We start from the raw sequence: 21,750 nt of genomic DNA, 5'->3' as shown, positions 1-21,750 counted from the left end.
TATTAGTTTTACATCTTATTGTCTTTGATTTACTTTTGATGATTTTTTCTTTCAAATAATTATTTTATTAAAATGTAAGACGCAATATTCTCATAATATTCTATTGTCTTTTATTCTATCTTTTGTGATTATTTTAATCATGAAAATTAAAATTCTGTCACGTGCATTGTTTGCAAATAAAGCACATATACGAAATCATTTTTCCCCAAAATCTTTTTAAAACATTGCTGAAGTAATATTGCAACATTATATTGCAATATGTAATAATGTTGTAGTAATGTTGCTGCAATCCTTTTGTGGTGTATAAAAACAACTAATTTAGCTTATAATACTATAGTATTTATGTCTATATATAATACTACAGTGAAATGCACACAGTGTAAAATTTTAGAAAAATAATTATTAAAACAAAATTAAAGTTCTTTAAATTCTCACAAAAATTTTTGCGTAAATATTTATTACAATTTTATTAGTATGTGTAAAAATTTTGGTTCAATTTATAATATTACATTCTCAAAATTATTAAAATTGTAATTAAATACCACAAAATGCGATTTTATATAAAAATTAAGATCAAATAAAAAATTAACTTTTAAACCAATAAGAGAATTTATTCTCAAATTTTAGAACAGATTTTTTAATGCAATAAGAGAACAATAAACTAAATTTTATATTTCATATCTTTAATAATGTGCTTTGAGATGACATAAATACTTTAAAGATTTGACGTTTGATTTTCAAAGATTCTTCCTTTACACGCGTCTTTTTAATACGTGATCTGTCATTTGTAATCTCGCGGTTGAACGAGCTCGATGGCATAGATCGATCTTGCGAGAGGTGCGTCCGCGTCGGCGTTGGCCGTAAATTAGAAAGTTATTAACGCCCAATTGCGTCCCGATTAATTCGCCCTTGCTGCTAATGCGAGCATCCTACACGGCAGCCGCGTTACGTAGCGGCGTCCGCCTATGGGAACCCGTATACTGGGTGTCAGTTGCTCCGTGAAATCCTCCATCAATCTACAAAATTATCCGCCATATGGCACGCCGCGAGAAATTTTTCTCATTTTTTTTCTCCCGCGCTCGCGCGCGCGCGAGCACGCGTAATGCGCTTCCGGTTCTGTTGCGGGTATATCTTGCATATCTTGATGCGATTGTAATTCACAGGAGAACGCTTCGGTGTTACATTGCACCTAACTAGCGATACTCTTTGTACTTTTTTCTTCATTCGCGCTTCATTGATCCTCACGTTGTAACAATTCAGATTGTTGCGTAAAGGCGGCAGTCTGTGAGCAATTGTCACGATCATACGATCCAATAAACTTTGTCTCGTTTGATTGTGGTGATTAAGCCTTGGCAGGGGGTGGGGAGCGGAAAGTCGCGAGAAGGCGTTTCGGGAGAAACGAGTGACGTGTGTGGCATATAGATCTGAACGAAAGGGACGGGTTGTTCAAAGACCCGCGCAATTGCGCGCGTCCAGGGCGGTCGGCCGATACGCGATGCGCTTGTGCGAGACCAGTTCAAAGTTCACGGTGCAGGTACGAATTATGCATTCGGTGGAGCCGGGATAATTGCCGTGCGCGCGTCGTTATCTCGTGCGGGCCTCCCATTATCGTCCTCCATCTGGCACGAAATCTCGCGCCTCTCCAAGAAACATCGCCGATGGAAAAAAAACGACGAAACGATATGCCGTTCGAGTTAATCCATGCGATAAATCACGGCGATCATTGGACTTTCAAATTAGCAGTGGAGCAATCATAGATCTCATCGCGCCCCCCTCCCACCCGGAAGAGGGGGGGGGGGGGAGAGCTATCACGCGATCCGTGTAGATTTTGTGTCGCGGCGGCTTTCGATGTAATGAAATCTACACCTGCGATCGATAATTGCCATGAAATTAATTCTACATACATGCCGAATTTTATATTGTGACGCTATGTAAAATGAATTTTGCTTTTAATGCAATTACAACTACACAATATAACAAAACACTCCAGTTCTATTAACAGTATTATTGAGATGCTAAAGCTGTCCTGTTTTACCGATTATTTTGATTATCTTCAATTCGCTAATCTTTTAATTGTATTTACAGAATTGAAAATCCTTTTCCACAATTAAAGTACAGACGGTAACATAATGTGCACGTAAAAATTTTATACAAAAAACGTAAAAATATTTAATTCAATTTACAAATAAGAGCTCGTTGGTAGCATGCTTGTATTTTTCGTATTACAATGCTCGCAAAAATTAACAGTCATTATGCTAATGAAGCAATGAAGTTGATCTTGGGTACTTTGCTCTTAAAAACGCATGTCCATCCATCTCCTTTCACACGATATTTGTGTTTAATTTTGTATCTTCCTGGTCCAGGACGAATGTCACTTGACGGAATGGGCCGTACATATTCTATATTGCTATCGAAGGGATATCTTTTGAGTGTACTCGGTTTTCGCGGCGTCCGAGGATTGTAATGACCAGGTCCCGGCTCATGAGGATCCTTATAACATGTGCCGATGTCTTGTAACATCATCCTCGAAACCGGTTTCTTCGTAAATCTGTAAGAAAATACTATTATGTTCACTGTAGATTGTAAATTATAATTAAAATAACTTCATCTATAGTTCAACACTTCTTTTTATCATATGTTCCATTTCCTCATTGTAATTTTTTTAATACCTAGGACAGGTAGACCATTTTCCTTTAAAATAATTGCATTTGTTCGAAAGCTTCTCTATTTCACCAGGTAATGTTTGTGGCCAATTATCTTGCTCTTTTAATTTTGTACGAGTCCAGTATCTTTTAATGGTAGTCTCATCTCTCGGTCCTAAAATTAAATATAAGAATGCATCTTATAATTAATATATTTCGATGTTATATATTTCGATGAAAAAAACAAGTTTTCTTAAAAATCCATTTTTAAGACGAGAGATAGAATAGTAAATTTGTTATTAAGTTCTATTTTTTGTTCCAAAATTATATAGAATTAAAATTTAGTATTTTTTTTAATATTTTTATTTTATTTACACTTTAGCTTGGTAATCCATTCTCGGACAAAAATTAACAAAAAAATATTTTAAAGTAGGTTTTCTAAACTTTAAAATAATTTTTTTTAATTTGTGCAATAATTTTCTACAGTAATATCAAATTTCTTGTGTAAAAACATATTTTTACAAAATGTGTTTTATTTTGAAATTAAAGAGTTTACTTGATTTTTTTTAAATACGAAAGTTTTCTCAAAAAATATATAAACCGTGTATTATATATACATATGTATAATTATATATATATATAATTAAATTAAATTAAATTGAAGAAATAACATTTATATCTTTTAAGCATTTTTATACCTGTGAAAAGATCGTAAGGTCCTCTCTTGCTAATAACTTTATCGAGGAAAACTTGTAGTGAATTTGGATGTTTCACGTTATATCTATTGTAAAAATCTTTTCTTACAATATTAAACAATGTAGATAAATTTGAGAAAAAAATAATGTTGAAAATAGCGTTAAAAATAAATGACAACATTTTTTTACCTATTGCATGGTAGAGACCATGTTCTTGTAGTTTCTCGGAATCTGGGTGCTAAATTGTCGAACTCGAACGTAGGTATATCAGAAAAACCTTTTTGCCTTCTCTGTTCCAAGTAGAAAAAGGGATTATGCGTTCTCAGCGTGTATCCTTAAGGAGATAAAGGGCGTTGACCGAGTAATCGTAAGTGAAGAATAAAGAAATAGACAACATTAACGTAAAACGATTGCTAAAACGTAATTCGGGCAATTTAATTTTAATATAATCTGGTAAAGAACTGCACATTTCGAAGAAAATCTTCTAATTCTGCCTTAAAGTAATGTAACTTAATAAAAAATTAATTTGTTTATTACATGAAAAGAACAAATCGTTGAAATACAGATTCGCAAATAATGTTAAATTATTTTAAAAAATATATTGAATATATTAAATTAAAGTATAGAATGTTCACCAATGTACAATAATTTATTATCTAACAAGGGAACGATCGGAAGTGTCCCTCACCGATTTTAATGAGCTTCGGATATGTTGTAGAACATAAAAAAATATTAAACCCATATTTTGTTTAGCTGCTTATCTCAAGGTTTAGGGATTGAAACCACCTCTTAGAAATAACGCATTTTTTTCGTTTTTGACGAATATCTTTAAAAATATAAAGATTATGAAAAAATATTTTATACGAAAGTTTTATACCATTTTATACTCTTTATAATGGTATATTTATATTTCTTAAAAAATTTAAATTTTTTAATTTACCCCATCCCAATTTTGAAAATTTTGTACAAGGACAAAAATTAAAGAGCATTAAAAACCAAATCCATTCATATATAATAATATATGGGTTCCACCATTCCCAATTATTGGCAAAATGAGATGATTATCTCGTGCTGTAGGCGCCGCGAAAGTAGTGTTGCGTTATTTCTTTAGTCGCGTCACATTTAATAAATGCTTCTTCTGCGTATATTTTTATATTAAAACATAAAAACGGATTAATCTTAATTACATAATATCCAACGTACTACACAATATAAAGCGCAAATGCATATATATAACAAAAGTAACATATATACGTATGTGTACGGTATTGCAAGAATTAAAATAGTGCTGTGAGGCGTAATATTAGAAAAAAGATTATTTTACCTCAGCAAGCAATTATATTTAAGAAATATCATATCTCAGGTAGTATTTATACAAAGATTAATCAGTTCAACTAGTATTAAAATAGTACAAAGGAAAATAGTTCTGACTAATACCTTTTTACCCAAGTAGCACGAGTAGGCAGTAATTGTAGCTTTTCCAATCTTTCTCCTATCGTATCCGCTACAATCACTCTCCCTAAGTTTCCCAATACTAGCAAGTCGTAATCAACAATAGAAGATTAAATGTTACTCTAGATATCTGTCAAAACATCCCTACATACATCCTAAGACGCATGTAGAATGCTTTTGGCAGACATTTGTTGATGAATTTATCGTGCAAGAATTAAAATAATTTTGTAGAACACAAATGTAGCGAAAAATAGATAGCGTCTTCATTTAATTTATTATACATGAAGAAGAATTGTCAAATATTATTCGCATACAGTTGTATCTGTCTACTCGTGCTACCTGGGTTAATATATATGTATATTCTGCATGCTAAATTTATTCGCCCGTGTCGTGCGCAAAATGTATATAAACATCCGCATAAATGTATATAAATGTCTCACGTGATATGCATGCAAAAACGCCGTGCAAAACACGAAAAAAGCACGTGTTTTGTTGTGGGCGCATGACGGAGGAAAGTGGGGAACACGATCCGGCACGCGGCGTAGTAGTAGGTTGCAGTGTGTTTTGAGCCGTTCTATATAAAGTCTCATCTACAGAAATCACAAACAGCCAGTTGCAACTTGCGACACCTAATGAGCGTCTAGTTTCTAGTTAAAGCTCGACAGTCATTGGATGTCGCAAATTGCAACTAGCGACTTGTAGAACGGGCTTTATGGCCTGCGACGCATGATCTCATGCCATGAATATCTTTTTCCGTGTAGTTAATAATGTGAACGAGTATATTAGATAGTCACAGTATTGTCACAAGTATTGCTTTTTTTGTAAATAAGTATCTGCTTTTAATTTGTATTACTTTTTTACACTCTTGTCTTTTTATTGCTTGGAACTTTTATGTTAAAATAAATTTTAGTATTATTTAACATATCTTTGTTTAATTTATAAGTGTTAAAATTACTATAATTTTAAAAAAACACACAGTTAAAAACATTATCGTGTTACTTATAATGTTAAAAATTGAACCATGATTAAAATACTTTTATTATTAGATATAATATTTTTTAATAATATTTTAACAAAGATCATTTCATTTTTGAGGACCTGCAGAGATAAAATAATCTCTATTTTAATATTACGCATCACAGCCTATTTATTAATTCTTGCAATACCAGACACATACGTATATTATACACGTTACATTAACATTATTATAATGTATTTTTGTGTTAGATAGCACAAAGATATAACATAATATTTATGTTGTTATTTAACTAAATATGACAACTGAAAGATGACAAATTTTTATGGAAAAGTTGGTCCAAGTTGTCCAAGTGTCAAATATAAAAGTTACTAAAATATTACTGCAAATGTTAATAATTTTCTAGTAACTTTTATATTTGGCGTCCAATTTGGACCAAGTTCTCAGATCGTGGACACAAAGTTTTAGAAAGAGGTTTTATAGTCGCCGAAAAGATAACTAAAAGACGACTTATGTTCCACAAAAAGTCATCTTATACCCGAGACGGAAAGATAACCAAAAGACGTCTGATATTAGACATCTTTGAGGGCGCAGACGCGCGATATACAATGAGAGCTCTATTTTTTCGAAAAAACAGCGTTCATTTAATATCGCGCTTTGCAAAATCGCGCTGGTCTGCCGGAGCTCTTAGTCGTCTTTTACAGTTGCATTGTAGACATGTTTTTGTTCCTTTTTATTCTCTAAATTTTTTGGAGTAAAATGTCACTCCAAAAAAGTAAAATTTTCTTCTAAGCGATAATAAAAATACTGCCAGTGAAGGAAGCTAATTTTTGCTTGCCTTTGACTTAACCACGCTGCGGGTGATCTTTATGTAGCCCGGCTATATTTTGCTCCTGAGGATGCTAAACTGCTAGTCAAACTTGATGGAGGTCGATAAGTAGAGTCATTTGTGCACATTATGAACAAAATTTTGTATGTATTTCTTTTATAGATTTGAAAATCCTTTTCCAAAATTAAAGTTTATGTATTAATATCAGCTTATGAATTAAATTTTATACCAAGAATTAAAAAACAATTTTCAAATTGCTCTTTTTAAACATGAAATTTTCGTACTCATTAAACTTTTTTATTAGAATGCCTACGCTCAATCTAAAAGCGTAGTATTGTTCCTAAATATCTGCTCTACTTGGGTCCAGGCTTGATTTGTGCGTACAAGGTCTAAAATTTTTACATCAGACACATTTTGTTACGAGTCGACGCCAGAAGCCGACAATTTTTTAATTTTTTGTCGTTTTTCCTACAAAATCGTTTCGGCCTGGCTTTGTTATCATCTATATTTTAATTTTGGAGAAGGATTTTTAATTCTGTAAATGCAATTAAAAGATTAGTGAGAAATAAAATTATCGGTAAAACAGGACAACTTTAGTAGCGCCGCGCAGGCAAGTCTGCACGTGGCGTGTTGCTTTCGCCGACCAGACGAACAAAAAAATATCTTTTAGTCCACTTTTTGCTTTGTCGAAAAGACAACTTTATAAAAAGTTGATGAAAAAATGTCTCTTTTAACTTGTCTTTTCGACTATAAAAGATGTCTTATAAGTCATCTTTTCGTTTTACCGAAAAGACAACTTTACTCTCTAAATTTCTTAGAGTGAAAATACTGCCACTCCAATTTTTTGAGTGATTTTTCACTCTTTAAGAGTGAAAATACTACCACTGCTACTCTTTAAGAGTAAAAAATCACTCAAAATTGAGTGAAAAATCACTCAAAAAATTGGAGTGGCAGTATTTTCACTTTAAGAAATTTAGAGAATAAAAAGACGTCTTTTCGTCATCTTTTAGTACTTTGTGCTGTCTGGGTTTTGTTATATATGTATATATGCATTTATGCTTTATATCGTGTAATATTTTGGGTATTATGTAATTAAAATTAATTTTTTATGTTTTAATATAAAACGTTTTTGTTCTAATATAAAAATATACGCAGAAGAGGCATTTATTAAATGTGATGCGACTAAAGAAATAACGCAACACTACTTCTAGCGCGGCGCCTATGGCATGAGATCATCATTTCGTTTTACCAATAACTGGAAATTGTAAAACTCATATTATATATAAATAAATTTGGTTTTTAATGCTTTTTAATTTTTGTCCTCACAAAATTTTGCAAAAAAGAGATGGAATGGGGGTAAATTCAAAAATGTTTAAATATAAGTATACCATTATAAAGAGTATAAAATGCCATAAAACTTTCGTACAGAACATTTTTTCATAATTATATTTTCAAAGATATTCATCAAAAACGAAAAAATGCATTATTTCGAAGGAGTGGTTTCAACTCTTAAACGTCGAGATACGCAGCTAAAAAAATATGAGTCTAATATTTTTTTATATTCTAAAACATATCCAACATATTATTAAAATCAGTGAGGGACACTTCTAACCGTTCCGTTTTGTAAGTGAAAATTACGATCTTTAGCGAATTGTCAATGTTAATGTTTTTAATTGGATGTTACAATGCCAAAATTTTTTGCAGTAATATTGTCATGCTTAAGTACATCGTACATAATTATTCTAATGATTCAACAAAAATTATTTTCTGATTTGTAATTTTTTGGATACTGCAGTAAAAATAATCTTTTCATGTCATTCTTTCAAAAAATAATGTTATGTATTAACCTGGACCAGGTGTAGTGAATTTATAACTTTCTCGGAATCTCGGAACAGTCCCGAAACCAACATTCGTTTGCAAACTCTTACAAGGTGCCTCTATAATGCTTTCTGGCCAGCGAGATATCTCATGACTTCCTGGTCCACATTCGATTTTAATGAAACTCTTCTGATCTATAATTTCCTTTATCAATTTGCTACTAATTATACGAGAAAATTCTTCCGCTTCTTGTTGCTTTCGCCAACTGCAATGCAATTTGATCTTCTTATTAGAAACTTTCATGTGATTTCAATAAGAATTGAGGTTGCATTTTACCTAATTATGGATTTACAATCGATCGGTCGAGGATCATAAGAACCCACAGCTGGTGACACTGGTGCAAATGCCTTTAATTTGGGATGCAAGCCTAATTTGTTATCTAGCTTTGTTCCGCTGTTGAATGGAAAGTGTGGTTTCTTTTTTTGTGTTACTAGACATTGACAAAGCCACTTATAGCAGGAAGGACACAATTTTTTAGTTTTGTACTTTCTTAACGTAAACATGTTTACGTTTGAGCATATAAATCCTTGAAAGTAGAATAATTGTTAAAAATATAAGGAAATTTTGTTCTTCCTACACGAAAAGAATTTTCTCTTAAAACTTACCCTGAAAATCGTGGTAATTGTGGGACAACGTAAACCTTGAAGAATTTTACTATACTTTTGACCAAATTTACTAAAATTTTAATAAAATTTTGCAAGATTTTGTAAATTTTACTATACTTCTAACAAAATTTACTAAAACTTTGCCTAATTTTATTAAAATTTTAGTAAATTTTAGTAAATTTTGTTAAAAGTATGGTAAAATTTATGGTGTGGTTTACGTTGTTTTACAATTACCACAATTTTCAGAGTAATTTTTAAAAGAAAATTCTCTCCGTGTACATAATATGATGACTGCGAAATAATATAATATTCTTTACTACTCCTATTTTTGATAAATTACTATTGTGAACATATTTTTCAAAAAAAATGTTATTGAATTTAAGTTTAGGTTAAAAATAATGGAAGAAAAATGTGTGTATGTGATGAATAACAATGTTCAGATGACATTAATAATTTTATTTAATAATTATTTATATTCATTGATATTTGACATAGACAAAATTAGAATTGAAAGCGATTAAAATTATATTAAAAGGATTTCATAGAAATTATCATAGATACACACACGCAAAACGCTAATTGATATAAATTAAATATAGAAAATACAAAACTCTAAATTAATGACAGTCGATACATTAAATTTAACAAATATAAAAGTTTTAATTAATTGCTTTTATATAACAGAATGTTTGTAATTATAAGTAATAAATTTATTGATTTCCATAAATTTATATTTCCATCAACGTATATTTAACTTTAAATTTGATTTAATTTATTTTTTATCTTTTCATACACTGAAAAAAAAAATTTTGCTAGATTCAAATAAATATTTTTTTGAATAGTGCCAAAAAAATATTTTATAAAAAATCAATAACAATTATTTCAAACAGGTAATATTTTCTAAATTATAGAAAACTAGTACTTGTTTTAAATAAATATTATTGATTTTTTATAAAATATTTTTTTGGCACTATTCAGAAAAATATTTATTTGTATCTAGTATTTTTTTTCAGTGTAGTTTTAAGAATTAAAAAAAGAGCTGAGGAACAAGTTAAATCGAGATTAAATTTAATCTAAACCGCTGAAAATAGACATTAATCGGATAAAACTTCGTGCAATTTAAAATTAATATTTTTATCGACGGTCTAATTTAATTAAAACTTTAATTTGTACCTACAGTCGAGCTGCACGTGCTGCTTCCTCATCTCATTCAGAGTAAAAGTTTCTACCAAGCAACTTGCCACATAAAGATGGCGTTTACTAACGGGTACAGCAGGGGCTGCTTGCTCCGTTTCGAGCCGTCCATTCTTGATTAAACGATCTTTTACTTGTGTTCATAAATCGAGACATTTGAAGCATGCGCAGTAGTACACATTCTATCGCTTTGATTTATCTTGCAGTAACGTATACATTTTATTGAAGTAAATAATATGTAAAACAAGAGAAAAGATATTAAGGAAAATATATTGGTCTAGCGATTAAAAAGAGTACAATTAATTTATACGAACAATAATATCGTACAATTCAAACTATAACATTAAAAGCCTAGAAAATAGAAAAAAAGATTCCCACACAGCACACTTTATCTTAGAGATGTCCCTGGGATGTCATTTTGAGATATCACAATATCGTTAGATATCAGTGGATCGTCTAAAATATTTAAGGGATATCCAAGAGATGCACAAATGTCCACCGATTTGACATCCTGTAGATATCTCAAACTATATCCAGAGGATGTCCAAGGAATTTCCTGAGATATCGTAATATACCCTAGTGAAAAAATTTGTCAGAATTTTTTTAATTTTTTTCAGGATTTTTGATAAATGTTCTGATTTTTTATAAGAATTGAAACGTTTCTTGGAAAAATTTAAAAAATGAAATATTCTGATTAATTTAGAAAATTTTGGATTAATTTAGAATATTTCTAAGTATTTTTAAAAGTTTCTAAAAATTGAAAAAAATTTTAACAAAAAATAAAAAATTCTACGGTTATTTTCTACAGTAATTTTGTAAGAGGAAGAAGACTACACAACATGTTTCAGCCAAGCTACAGTTGTACCTGTTAAAGCATTTTAATCTCTATATCTGAAAAAAACGGTCACCCATCCAAGTGTCAATCATCGCCGACGTTCATTGACTTCGAAGACCGTACGCATCTTAATGCCTCGTGATGATCCATGATTTCAATTATCTTTTTTTTCGTGAAACGGCACAATGATTAAGCTTGACCCGTCAAAAAAAATTTTTTTATGCAACTTTGCTACATTACATCTGCTGTGGAAAAAATCGCGAAAACTTTATATATATTACTTGCATCTTACAGAGGGATCTTTTTCCTTTATTTTTTATAGTCATTCATCGCTGTGCGATTTTTTTTTGACCGAGTTATCGATGTTTGAATAAAAAGTGATCACTTTGACTTTGATCGTTTACAATTCGTGAAATAATCAACGTACAGCATTCAATAAAAAATAAAAAATAAAAAGCTAAAAGTTTGCACTTTCGAATACTATTATTACTTTTTTCGTAGATTTACTTTTTTAACAACAAATCGCGTTCAAAGATTGCGTAAAAAATTGCATATTTTATGATTTTCATTTAATTCAGTATATTGTGAAAAAAGATCCAATCATATCGCTAAAGCAAAGTTTTATAATACAATTACTCCCCAGTAATAAACACTATAACGTTCTTTAATCAATTACTGCTTGTAAACGTTCTCATATTTATGCACCTTTAAATAATGTCCTGTGGAATTTCGTGCCAAATTTACCTAAGCGCTTTTCCCAACTTATCAATTAACATTCGAAAGTATGAACTTTCAGTTTTCCATTGTTCTTCGGACGATACCGAGACCGAAACTCTGTTTTCAAATCGAGACCGAGACCGAGACCATTACGCCGAGAGTTTCAACGAGACCGAGAATTTCGACTGGTCTCATTGAGATTCTCGATTTTTTAACTTAATTATTTGTTTTTAATAAATTTGTTCAAATAAAGTTGTACATATATGTAAGTTATAAAATTCTCGACAAGTTCTGGTAAAAAGTCTTATAAGCCAAAGCGATTATGTGACATGATAAGCAGCAATTTGAAATTTCGTTAATAGTCCAGAATTCTTTAATTTTTTTATCTAAATTTTTTTTATTCATCAAGAATAAAAAAATAAGTAAAATTTCTCTTTGAAATAAGTAAAAATAACTATAGAAACATCTCAGAACTATTGTATCTTAAAATTGAATTTCAACAATTTTTTAATTTTTTTTAAATAAATAAAAAAAATTTTACGCTTCAAGAACTCTAGATAATCGCAAAATGAAGCTATTGAGTCAGTCGGAACTATTCGATCGGAAATTTCGATAAGAAGTTAGCACCCCATTTTTTAAATTTTAATTTCCGACTGTTAATCAACAAAACTCTTTTTCTAAATTAGAGACAATTCTTTATCTCTTCAAAGTGAGACGGAAATTCATTTCAGAACTACAGAATTTTAATGTTTGGAGGCAAACTTAACACACGCCGAAAGAGGCGGTCGCGCGGAGAGGTGGTACGTCTTCTCCTCGCGCACCGATAGTCCAGTCATTTTAGACCAAAAAATGTCTCAGTGCAAAAAAATGGGGGCTTTAATTTTCTTTTTTTTTATTCGCTTTAGTTTGTTGTTTTAAACAACATATTGAAAATAGAGAACGATAGCGGCAAGGCTTAAAAAATTATTCAAGCTCAAAGGTCGCAAAAATCAATTTTTTGCAAAAATCTCATTTTCTATGGCTCGGAGGTCAATTGAGGTAGTTACAAGAAAAAAAGTTCATGGAATTATCTACAAAAATGTTCCTATTCATTTTTCACGTACGATAAACCGTTTTAACGTAAACAAGCGGTGAAGTTTCCGCACAAGATGTATTTCTGCTCCATTCCGTATAGCTTATGCATAGAATATGTGAATGTCTATGTTTAGTATATGTGTGTGTGTCTGTGTGTGTGTGTGTCATAATATATTACATATACTTTGCTTCATTCTGTATGGCCTATACATGGAACATGTAAATATTTTATGTTTAGTAAATTTATAATATATAGTCAATAACACATAATATATATTTAAATATAAATGTTGGCTATCCAAAAAAATAAACTGCCATAATGCTCGTAATATTGGTCTCTAATCTTTAAATAATATTATTGGACAGAAATTCGATAATATTAAATTGAAACGATCTAACAAGATTCTTCCACTTTTATCTATGAATAGTTCTGTGAAAGTTCATGATTGCAAAGTTGCCATAGATCCATAGTACTATAGTACTGACTTTTTTGTTTTGCGCATACCGGAATTGTCAAAAAGTGAGGTAGGATATGGACTGAATTTATAACGTAAGTAGTCACTAAGAAGTTTATCAAATTTTTTATTAACACTGATTCTCTGGAAGAGTAGTAATGGATCTATGGCAACTTTGCAATCATAAACTTTTACAAAACTATTCCATATTAATGTCATTATATGGATATAATGACATTAATAAAAACGTCAAGGCAATGGAGCAGTCATGAAGAACCGCCGCAATTTCTGGATCTCTCGAAGTTCTTTTCGATGAGAATATAGAAGTGCTAATTTCTCAAGATAAGTTTCTATCAAACCGCTTTAATAAGCAAAGATTAATTTTAATGGTCATAGAGACATTTAAAAACTTTAATATTGCAACAAAACAAGCTCGTGATGATGCAGATGTGTTAATTATTAAACTGCAATGGAAGAATCAATCGTTAACACTACGACAGTAGTGTTAACGATTGATTCTTCCATTGCATGCGAGGACATCGAGCTTTTGGTTCTTTTCATAGGACGTAGTCATTTACAGCAACAATTATTTTTTATGAAACCAGTCAAAAGAAAGGTCAAGACTCAATTTTATAATTCTTCAAGCTTTGGCAAATATCCTCAATGTAAGTAACATATTTTATTGCTACATGCAATAACCGGATGTAATACTTCTGCTCTATTCAACAGAGGAAAACTAAATATGTTTAAAATGTTCGAAGATCGTCCTGATTTGTATCAAGCTGCAGAAATTTTTCAACAAAAAAATTGTTCTCAACAGCTTATATTTGAGAGGAAACATCTCTTGATAATTACCGGTATTTAAGTTTTGCAAAGTCGACAAGATTCAATACTGCTGTAAAATTACCATCGCTTCCACCTACAACTGCAGTAGCTCAACAACACTTGTACCGTGTATATTACCAGATCCAATCGTGGCTGGGAAGAGATATAGATCCACATAGGGCTGAATCTTTAAAAATTGTTATTAAAGATCCAGGCCCACTATTGTGGATCTATGTCTCTTCTCAGCCACAATTGGACCTGGTAATATACACGATACAAGTTGTTACCACCTGCGCCAGATGATATTCTTAATACTATTTTTTGTAATTGTACCAAAGGATGCGGTACAAATTGTGGATGCAGAAAAATCGGTTTATCTTGCTCCACTGTATGCGGCAACTGTCATAGACAATCATGTCTCAATACAATGCCTGAAGCTTCTGCTGTTGATTCTTCCGATAACGTTTCTACTGAAAGTGATGATATTAATACCGATGATCTTTTTGTAACAAATATAAACGAAGATGATAAAGATAACGAAGATAGAGACCTCAGACTTCCTAGAACCTGACAATGAAATATTAATACATGAAATTTATGAAGACAAGGACGAAACGTAATTTTTTTACATTCAACATGGACTACCGGGGACACTATGTAAAAAAAAACGCGCCTTATATTCTACCTCAATGATGGCGCGGAAATGGATACAGCGCTCGACGTTTACATTCGTCACTCTGTACTTCGCAAACGGTTCGTCGTACGTGAAAAATGAATAGAATCATTTTTGTAGATAATTCCATGAACTTTCTTTTTTGTAACCATTTCAATTGATCTCCGAGCCATAAAAAACAAGATTTTTGCAAAAAACTGATTTTTGTGACCTTTGAGCTTGAATAATTTTTTAAGCCTGGCCGCTATTGTTCTCTATTTTCAATATGTTGTTTAAAACAACAAAATAAAGCAATTAAAAAAAGAAAATTAAAGCCCCCATTTTTTTGCACTAAAAACCTAAAATAAAGACGGAGAAGTCGTTCGCAAAGATCGGTTGTTTTATCGTTCATCTGTTCTGCAGTAAAAATTCGCAACAAAACACGTGCATAAAAACGTTCGAGACTCTCGACTCGAGATCGAGACCGGGACCGAGATTTGATTGGCCAAGACCGAGACGATACCGAAAATTTCGAAAACAGATCTAGCCCGAGTCCGAGACCAAGTTAGTTTCGTCGAGACGAAACCGAAACACTACATTTGCGGAGCGCAGTACGTTGATCTATTCACGAATAATAAGCTATAAAAATCAAAATGACTATTTTTCTTAAAATCTCAATAACTTAGTCAAAAAAATTTCACAGCGATAAACAGATATACTCAAAATAAAAGAAAAAAATTCCGCTGGATTTGCAAGTAACAGAAAGCCTTCGCGATTTACACAGCAGATGTAATGCAGCAAAGTTGCATAAAAATTTTTATTTTGACGGATCGAACTTAATCATTGTGCCCTTTCGTTAAAAAAAAATAATAATTGAAATCGCCAAATTCTATGGAACGCCGTTTTACTATTAATTTAATATACAAAATTTTTAAAGAAAAAATTATTTAATAGCAATATGGTTCACCGTTGCAGGTATGAAAATTGCTATTTATAAAAAGACAATTTAAATTTTGGCAATAAATAATACTAATTTCGTCAAAATACTTTTGACGTGAAAATAATACAAAGTTTTATTTTTACAATATTTTTATATAACGAAGAAGCTACCCTAAGAGCACAGTTGACAGAAAGTCGACTAAATGTCGACTTCTAGAAGTTGACAGAAAGTCAACTAAATGTCGACTTCTAAATAGTCGACTTCTAGAAGTTGAGGAAAAATCACGACTAGGGCTGCGTTCAGGAAGCGCATATATTCTGTTTGTTATCAATGCTATTGCTCAATCTGCGTCATTCATTAGACGTAAAAGATTTCGTGCTTGAGCCGACAAGAAAAAGAGGATTGGCGTGGTTACTAATGCATCGGAAAACGAAACGTCTGCAAAATTATTTATTGAGTTATCATAAATCGCAGATGACTTAGGAATAAGAAATATCACCACCATAATGATTTGTTTGAAACAAAAGGTTCAGAATCACGATAATAAAGCAGCAAATTACGTCTATTCCTTTGATGTTTTGGGAATTATCCCGAAAACTTTTCCTTATATTTGACAGAACGAGTTAAATCTACTCATAACCTTAAAAATATACTTCCATCCATAATTTCAACGTTTTCGATCTAGGGCCCTATTCTGTACCGGCTACTGACAACTATCGGCGTCGTTGTGCATGCTTTTTGCCATATAAAATATCTGTGCAACGACACCGATAATTGGGTAGGCAGTTTGGTAGGCAGTACAAAATAGATCCCCTGCATAGAAAGTGACTGACGTTTAAAATTGACGTTTAAAATTGACGGAAAGTCAACTTTTTGTTATGACGGGAAGTCGACTTTTAGGCTTGGTTCCACAACTCACGGTTAAATTAACTGGCCAATTATTCCATTGGAATTGACCAATCGTATTTGTCGTTAAGCAAAATTAACAAATACGATTGGTCAATTACAATGGAATAATCGACCAGTTAATTTAACCGTGAGTTGTGGAACCGGGCCTTAGTCGACGTTTTTTGGGTCATTTGCCGATTATAAGCCGACTTAAAGTTAACTTTCGTCCTTAAAAAAGTCGACTTCAGGCCAAGTCAAGTTTCGATGAAATTGACTTTAAGTTGACTTAAAGTCGACTTCATCAAAACTTGACTTGGCCTGAAGTCGACTTTTTTAAGGACAAAAATCGACTTTAACCCATTACTTCCCAAGCGGACATTTTATAGTCGATTGGTTTTCGGCTCAGAAAAGTGATGAGATCACATGAAAACTTAAAACAAAATATGCTTTTCTACGTAAAAAGAGTTGCTCTTTCAGATTTCGGGGTCAAAATTTTAAAATTTTTTATTGGAAATTAAATATGGCGGCTCAAAGTTGATATAAATTTTTTCATCGACTATTGACTTTTTATAGTAGAAAACTTTGAAAAATTTTGTCCATGTTGTAAACGATTGAAGTGACGGAGTTTGCCTCTTTAAAGTATAAACTATGATTATTAATTAATTTTTTTAAGTAGTTTAAGTAGTTCAAGATAGTGGATGCTGTATGGCGTCCAAATACATGGAAATCATATTTTATTGCGATATATGTATGTGAATAGTCATTTCTCACATTTTCGAGGTCGCTGAGTACGAATCTTTAGTCAATTACTCATTTTTCAAAATGGCGGATACAATATGCCGTAAAAATCATACTTTATTAAAAACTATGCCTCCGAGTACTTATTTTATGTATTTGTGAGACCGCTGAGAACAAATTTTGGGTCTGTTTTTTATTTTCCAAAATAGCGAATACAATATGGCGTCAGAATACACGAAAATCATATTTTACTGTGAACTATGTGCGTGGGTACTGATTTTATATGTTTTTGAGGTCGCTGAATACGAATCTTGAGTTTGATTTATATCTTTCGAAAGGCGGATGTAATATATATTACATCCGCCTAAAGAGGCACCCAGACAGCACATGTAGATTATGAGAACGATAATAGGATATTGCGAAAGTATATTGCAATATTCGTATAATATTAGAGATACGTCTGTGATATGGCGAGTATATACTCATAACGTACTATGTCCGCGTTGCCTCATCCCATAGAATTTCGCTGGCAGTTTATGAGAATATACCGAATATATCTTAAGAATGTTATACGTATGTCTAAAGTATATCTTCAGTATATTCACAATTATATGTCTACAGTATGTTCACATTATATGGGCTCATGCATAGTGAGAGGAATAAGGAACAAGGAATTAAACATACAGAATTAGCAAGAAGAAATAAGAAGAGGAATTAATCATTTCGCACATCAGGAAGCTATCGCGAGAAATGAAGCGTAATATCTGTTGAATACGCTGGAGTGCTTTGGGAAATTATGCTCAGATAATTGTAGGTTATAACCTAAATAATATATGTATATATATATATATATATATATATATATATATATATATTATTATAGTTTACGTTACTATATTATATCTTATGTGCATACCAGAATTATCTGGGCGTAATTCCTGAGAAAACCACGTTGTCCGTGAGTTCGTGTTCGCACGTTCACATCCTACACTTCACCACGTGTCTGCATCACACGGCAGACGAAAATGCGTAACGTATACAGATCATAGATATAGCGTTGACATGATTCACTTTCGATATTACGCAGATATTTTGGAAATATGTGATAGATATACATGAGATATATCATAGGATATTTTACGGATGTTTTGAGTATATTAGATATAATCTCAGTATATTCAGTAGGAGTTGCGAAGTTCAGTCGCTATATTCTAAGTTTATCTTGAGGATATATCAAAATGACATTCTACTGAGACGTTATATGAATGTTTTACGTATATTCGGTATGATCACAGTACATTACGTATGAGAGTATAATATTCGTACGATATCTGGTGCTGTCTGGGCAACTCCGTCACTTCAATCGTTTACAACAGTCATGGACAAAATTTTTCGAAATTTTCTACTATAAAAAGTCAATAGTCGATCAAAAAATTTATATTAACTTTGAGCCGCCATATTTAATTTCCAATAGAAAATTTTGAAATTTTGATCCCGGAATCTGAAAGAGCAACTCTTTTTACGTAGAAGAGCATATTTTGTTTTAAGTTTTCATGTGATCTCATCACTTTTCTGAGCCGTAAACCAATCGACTATAAAATGTCCGCTTGGGAAGTAATGGGTTAAGTCGGCTTATAGTCGGCGAATGACCCAAAAAACGTCGACTAAAAGTCGACTTTCCGTCATAACGAAAAGTTGACTTTCCGTCAACTTTAAACGTCAGATTTCAGTCATTTTCTATGCAGGGGATCTATTCTGTACTGCCTATCAAACTGCCTACCCAATTATCGGTGTCGTTGCACAGATATTTTATATGTCAAAAAGCATGCACAACGACGCCGGTAGTTGTCAGTATCCGGTACAGAATAGGGCCCCAGATCGAAAACACGGAAATTATAGATAAAAGTATATTTTTAAGGTTATAAGTAGATTTAACTCGTTCTGTCAAATATAAGGAAAAGTTTTCGGGATAATTCCCAAAACATCAAAGGAATAGACGTAACTTGCTGCTTTTTTATCGTGATTCTGAACCTCCTGTTTCAAACAAATCATTATGGTGATGATATTTCTTATTCCTAAGTCATCTGCGATTTATAATAACTCAATAAATAATTTGGTTTCGTTTTCCGATGCATTAGTAACTACGCCAATCCTCTTTTTCTTGTGCCCAAGCACGAAATCTTTTACGTCTAATGAATGACGCAGATTGAGCAATAGCACTGATAACACACAGGATATATGTGCTTCCCGAACGCAGCCCTAGTCGTGACTTTTCCTCAACTTCTAGAAGTCGACATTTAGTTGACTTTCTGTCAACTTCTAGAAGTCGATTATTTAGAAGTCGACATTTAGTCGACTTCCTGTCAACTGTGCTCTTAGGGAAGGTATTAAATTAAGGTCAATATTTTATATCTAAAGAAATTTCTTCTGATTGTGAAATATTTACCTCAGCATTTCAAAAAAAATGTAAAATAAAATTTCTCGAAAAGTTTTTAAAGATTAAAATTTAATGGTTCTTGTATTACAATTTGTTTAATATATATAGAATTGCAAAAATCAATAACTGTAACAATTATAAATATAATATAAAATTTCTCCATATTGTAGAAAACATTTATTTTTTACAACTCTCAGAGTATTGGAAAAATTCATTATTTTCCGTAATCATCAGTTTACTGTAAAAATATATTTCATCAAACATAACTATTTTTAGACGTTATTTCTGTATTGCAAAAATTACGGATTTTATGCAATTGTAGTCGATACGAATAAATTAGTATTTTATGCAACAGTCCGTGTATTGCTTAAATTATGGTACACCTGTGTTGCGATAAATAAATTCCCTAGTCGTGTGTTGGTTGGCCTGATTACTAATGGCGGCAGGCGGGATATTACTACGGCCCGGTTCCACAACTCACGGTTAAATTAACTGGTCGATTATTCCATTGGAATTGACCAATCGTATTTGTCATTAAACAAAATTAACAAATATGATTGGTCAATTCCAATGGAATAATCGGCCAGTTAATTTAACCGTGAGTTGTGGAACCGAGCCTAAAGCCGGATCTACAATAGGTGTAGTAAGCCTTATGCCATAAGAAGTTGACCAATTATAGTCAAATATGAAAAGAATAATCGAATATAATTGGTTAATTCCTTATGGCTTAAGGCTTACTACACAATTGTAGATCCGGGCTAATAGCGTTATCGATTTGCTGACGACCCGACTCCGAGTCAATGATTTGTTCTTTTCCGCTGCAAAAAAAGTGATAAACTGTGCAAGAAATGAAGATAAAAGGAACAGACCATTGATCCGGAGTCGGGTTGAGTCAACAAATCGAAAACGCTATAAGGCCGAAAGCAGAGAACGAGACGTAGGTGTCGTAGTCGTAGTCGTAGGGTAAGGCAGAGAAAAACGTAAGTCGTAATATACTACTATTCTAGAATCTAGAATAGTGTACTACGACATGTACGACTTACGTTTTTCTTTGCCATATGCCCAGTCTACAATGAGTCGTTGGTCGTTGGTCGTAAGAAATTTAACCAATTATGTTCGGTTATTCTTCTCTAAGATCAACTGTGATTGGTTAAATTTCTTACGACCAACGACCAACGACTCATTGTAGACTGGGCATTACCCTACGACTACGACTGCAATACCTACGTCTCGTTCTCTGCCTTTGGCTTTAGGCCTGATCTACAATGGATGTTGTAAGTCGTGTCGTAAGAAATCTAGCCAATAGTTGATCTTAGAGAAGAAAGAGAGAAGAAAAGCGAACATGATTGGTTAAATTTCCTACGATACGATTTGCGACATCCATTGTAGACCAGGAGCTCGATTCTTGAAGTCATTCGCAAGAGAAACGTATACGCAAGTACTCGCTCTAACAGAAAGTTGTAAGTTTATTGGTTAATAGCCATATGATAGCCAATAAATTTCCGCTTTCTGTAAGATAGAATTTGCGAATACGTTTGCTCTTGCGAATGATTCAAGAGGATAGCCCCGGGGTCGATTCTTGAATTCATCGCAAGAAACGTATGCGCAAATCCCTCTCTAACAGAAAGTTGCAGGTTATTGGTTAAAAGCCATACAATAGCCAATAAATTTTCAACTTTTCTATAAGAACAGAATTTGCAAATATGTTTCTCTTGCAAATGAATTCAAGAATCGAGCCCCAGGCCTAATCGCAAGCAGTCAGTTGCGACTTGCGACATCCAATAAGCACTTAATTTCTAGTTAAAGCTTGACAGTCATTGGGTGTTGCAATTTGCAACTGGCGACTGCGATTAATGTAGAACGGACTTTACATCCACGTTTGGCGCTGATGCTAGTCAAATATCGGTCGCACAAAAAA

At 32.3% G+C, this 21,750-nt stretch overlaps 1 protein-coding gene across 1 annotated transcript; it reads right to left on the bottom strand.

The window, feature by feature from the left end:
- Positions 1-2,195: 2,195 nt before the first annotated feature.
- LOC105836670 (lymphocyte expansion molecule) lies at positions 2,196-10,792 on the bottom strand. Its single transcript, XM_036292302.1, has 7 exons — positions 10,255-10,792; positions 8,749-8,998; positions 8,442-8,677; positions 3,527-3,671; positions 3,341-3,423; positions 2,670-2,817; positions 2,196-2,548 (listed from the first exon to the last, which is right to left on the bottom strand). Exons 2-7 carry the CDS (start codon positions 8,973-8,975, stop codon positions 2,251-2,253), a joined length of 1,137 nt encoding a protein of 378 aa, XP_036148195.1. The 5' UTR covers positions 8,976-8,998; positions 10,255-10,792; the 3' UTR covers positions 2,196-2,250.
- Positions 10,793-21,750: the final 10,958 nt, after the last annotated feature.

This window comes from Monomorium pharaonis, chromosome 9, assembly GCF_013373865.1.
Source record: "Monomorium pharaonis isolate MP-MQ-018 chromosome 9, ASM1337386v2, whole genome shotgun sequence".
In the NCBI taxonomy this organism is placed as follows: domain Eukaryota; kingdom Metazoa; phylum Arthropoda; class Insecta; order Hymenoptera; family Formicidae; genus Monomorium; species Monomorium pharaonis.
This window is presented reverse-complemented; position numbering and strand designations above follow the sequence as displayed.

Excerpts from the sequence above, each read along its gene's own strand:
- LOC105836670 (XM_036292302.1), bottom strand. The coding sequence starts at position 8,975 with ATGTTTACGTTAAGAAAGTACAAAACTAAAAAATTGTGTCCTTCCTGC. Across the intron at positions 3,424-3,526 it reads TGGTCTCTACCATGCAATAG|ATATAACGTGAAACATCCAA; the intron begins GTAAAAAAATGT and ends TTTTTACAATAG. Across the intron at positions 2,818-3,340 it reads ACCTTACGATCTTTTCACAG|GACCGAGAGATGAGACTACC; the intron begins GTATAAAAATGC and ends ATTTAATTTTAG.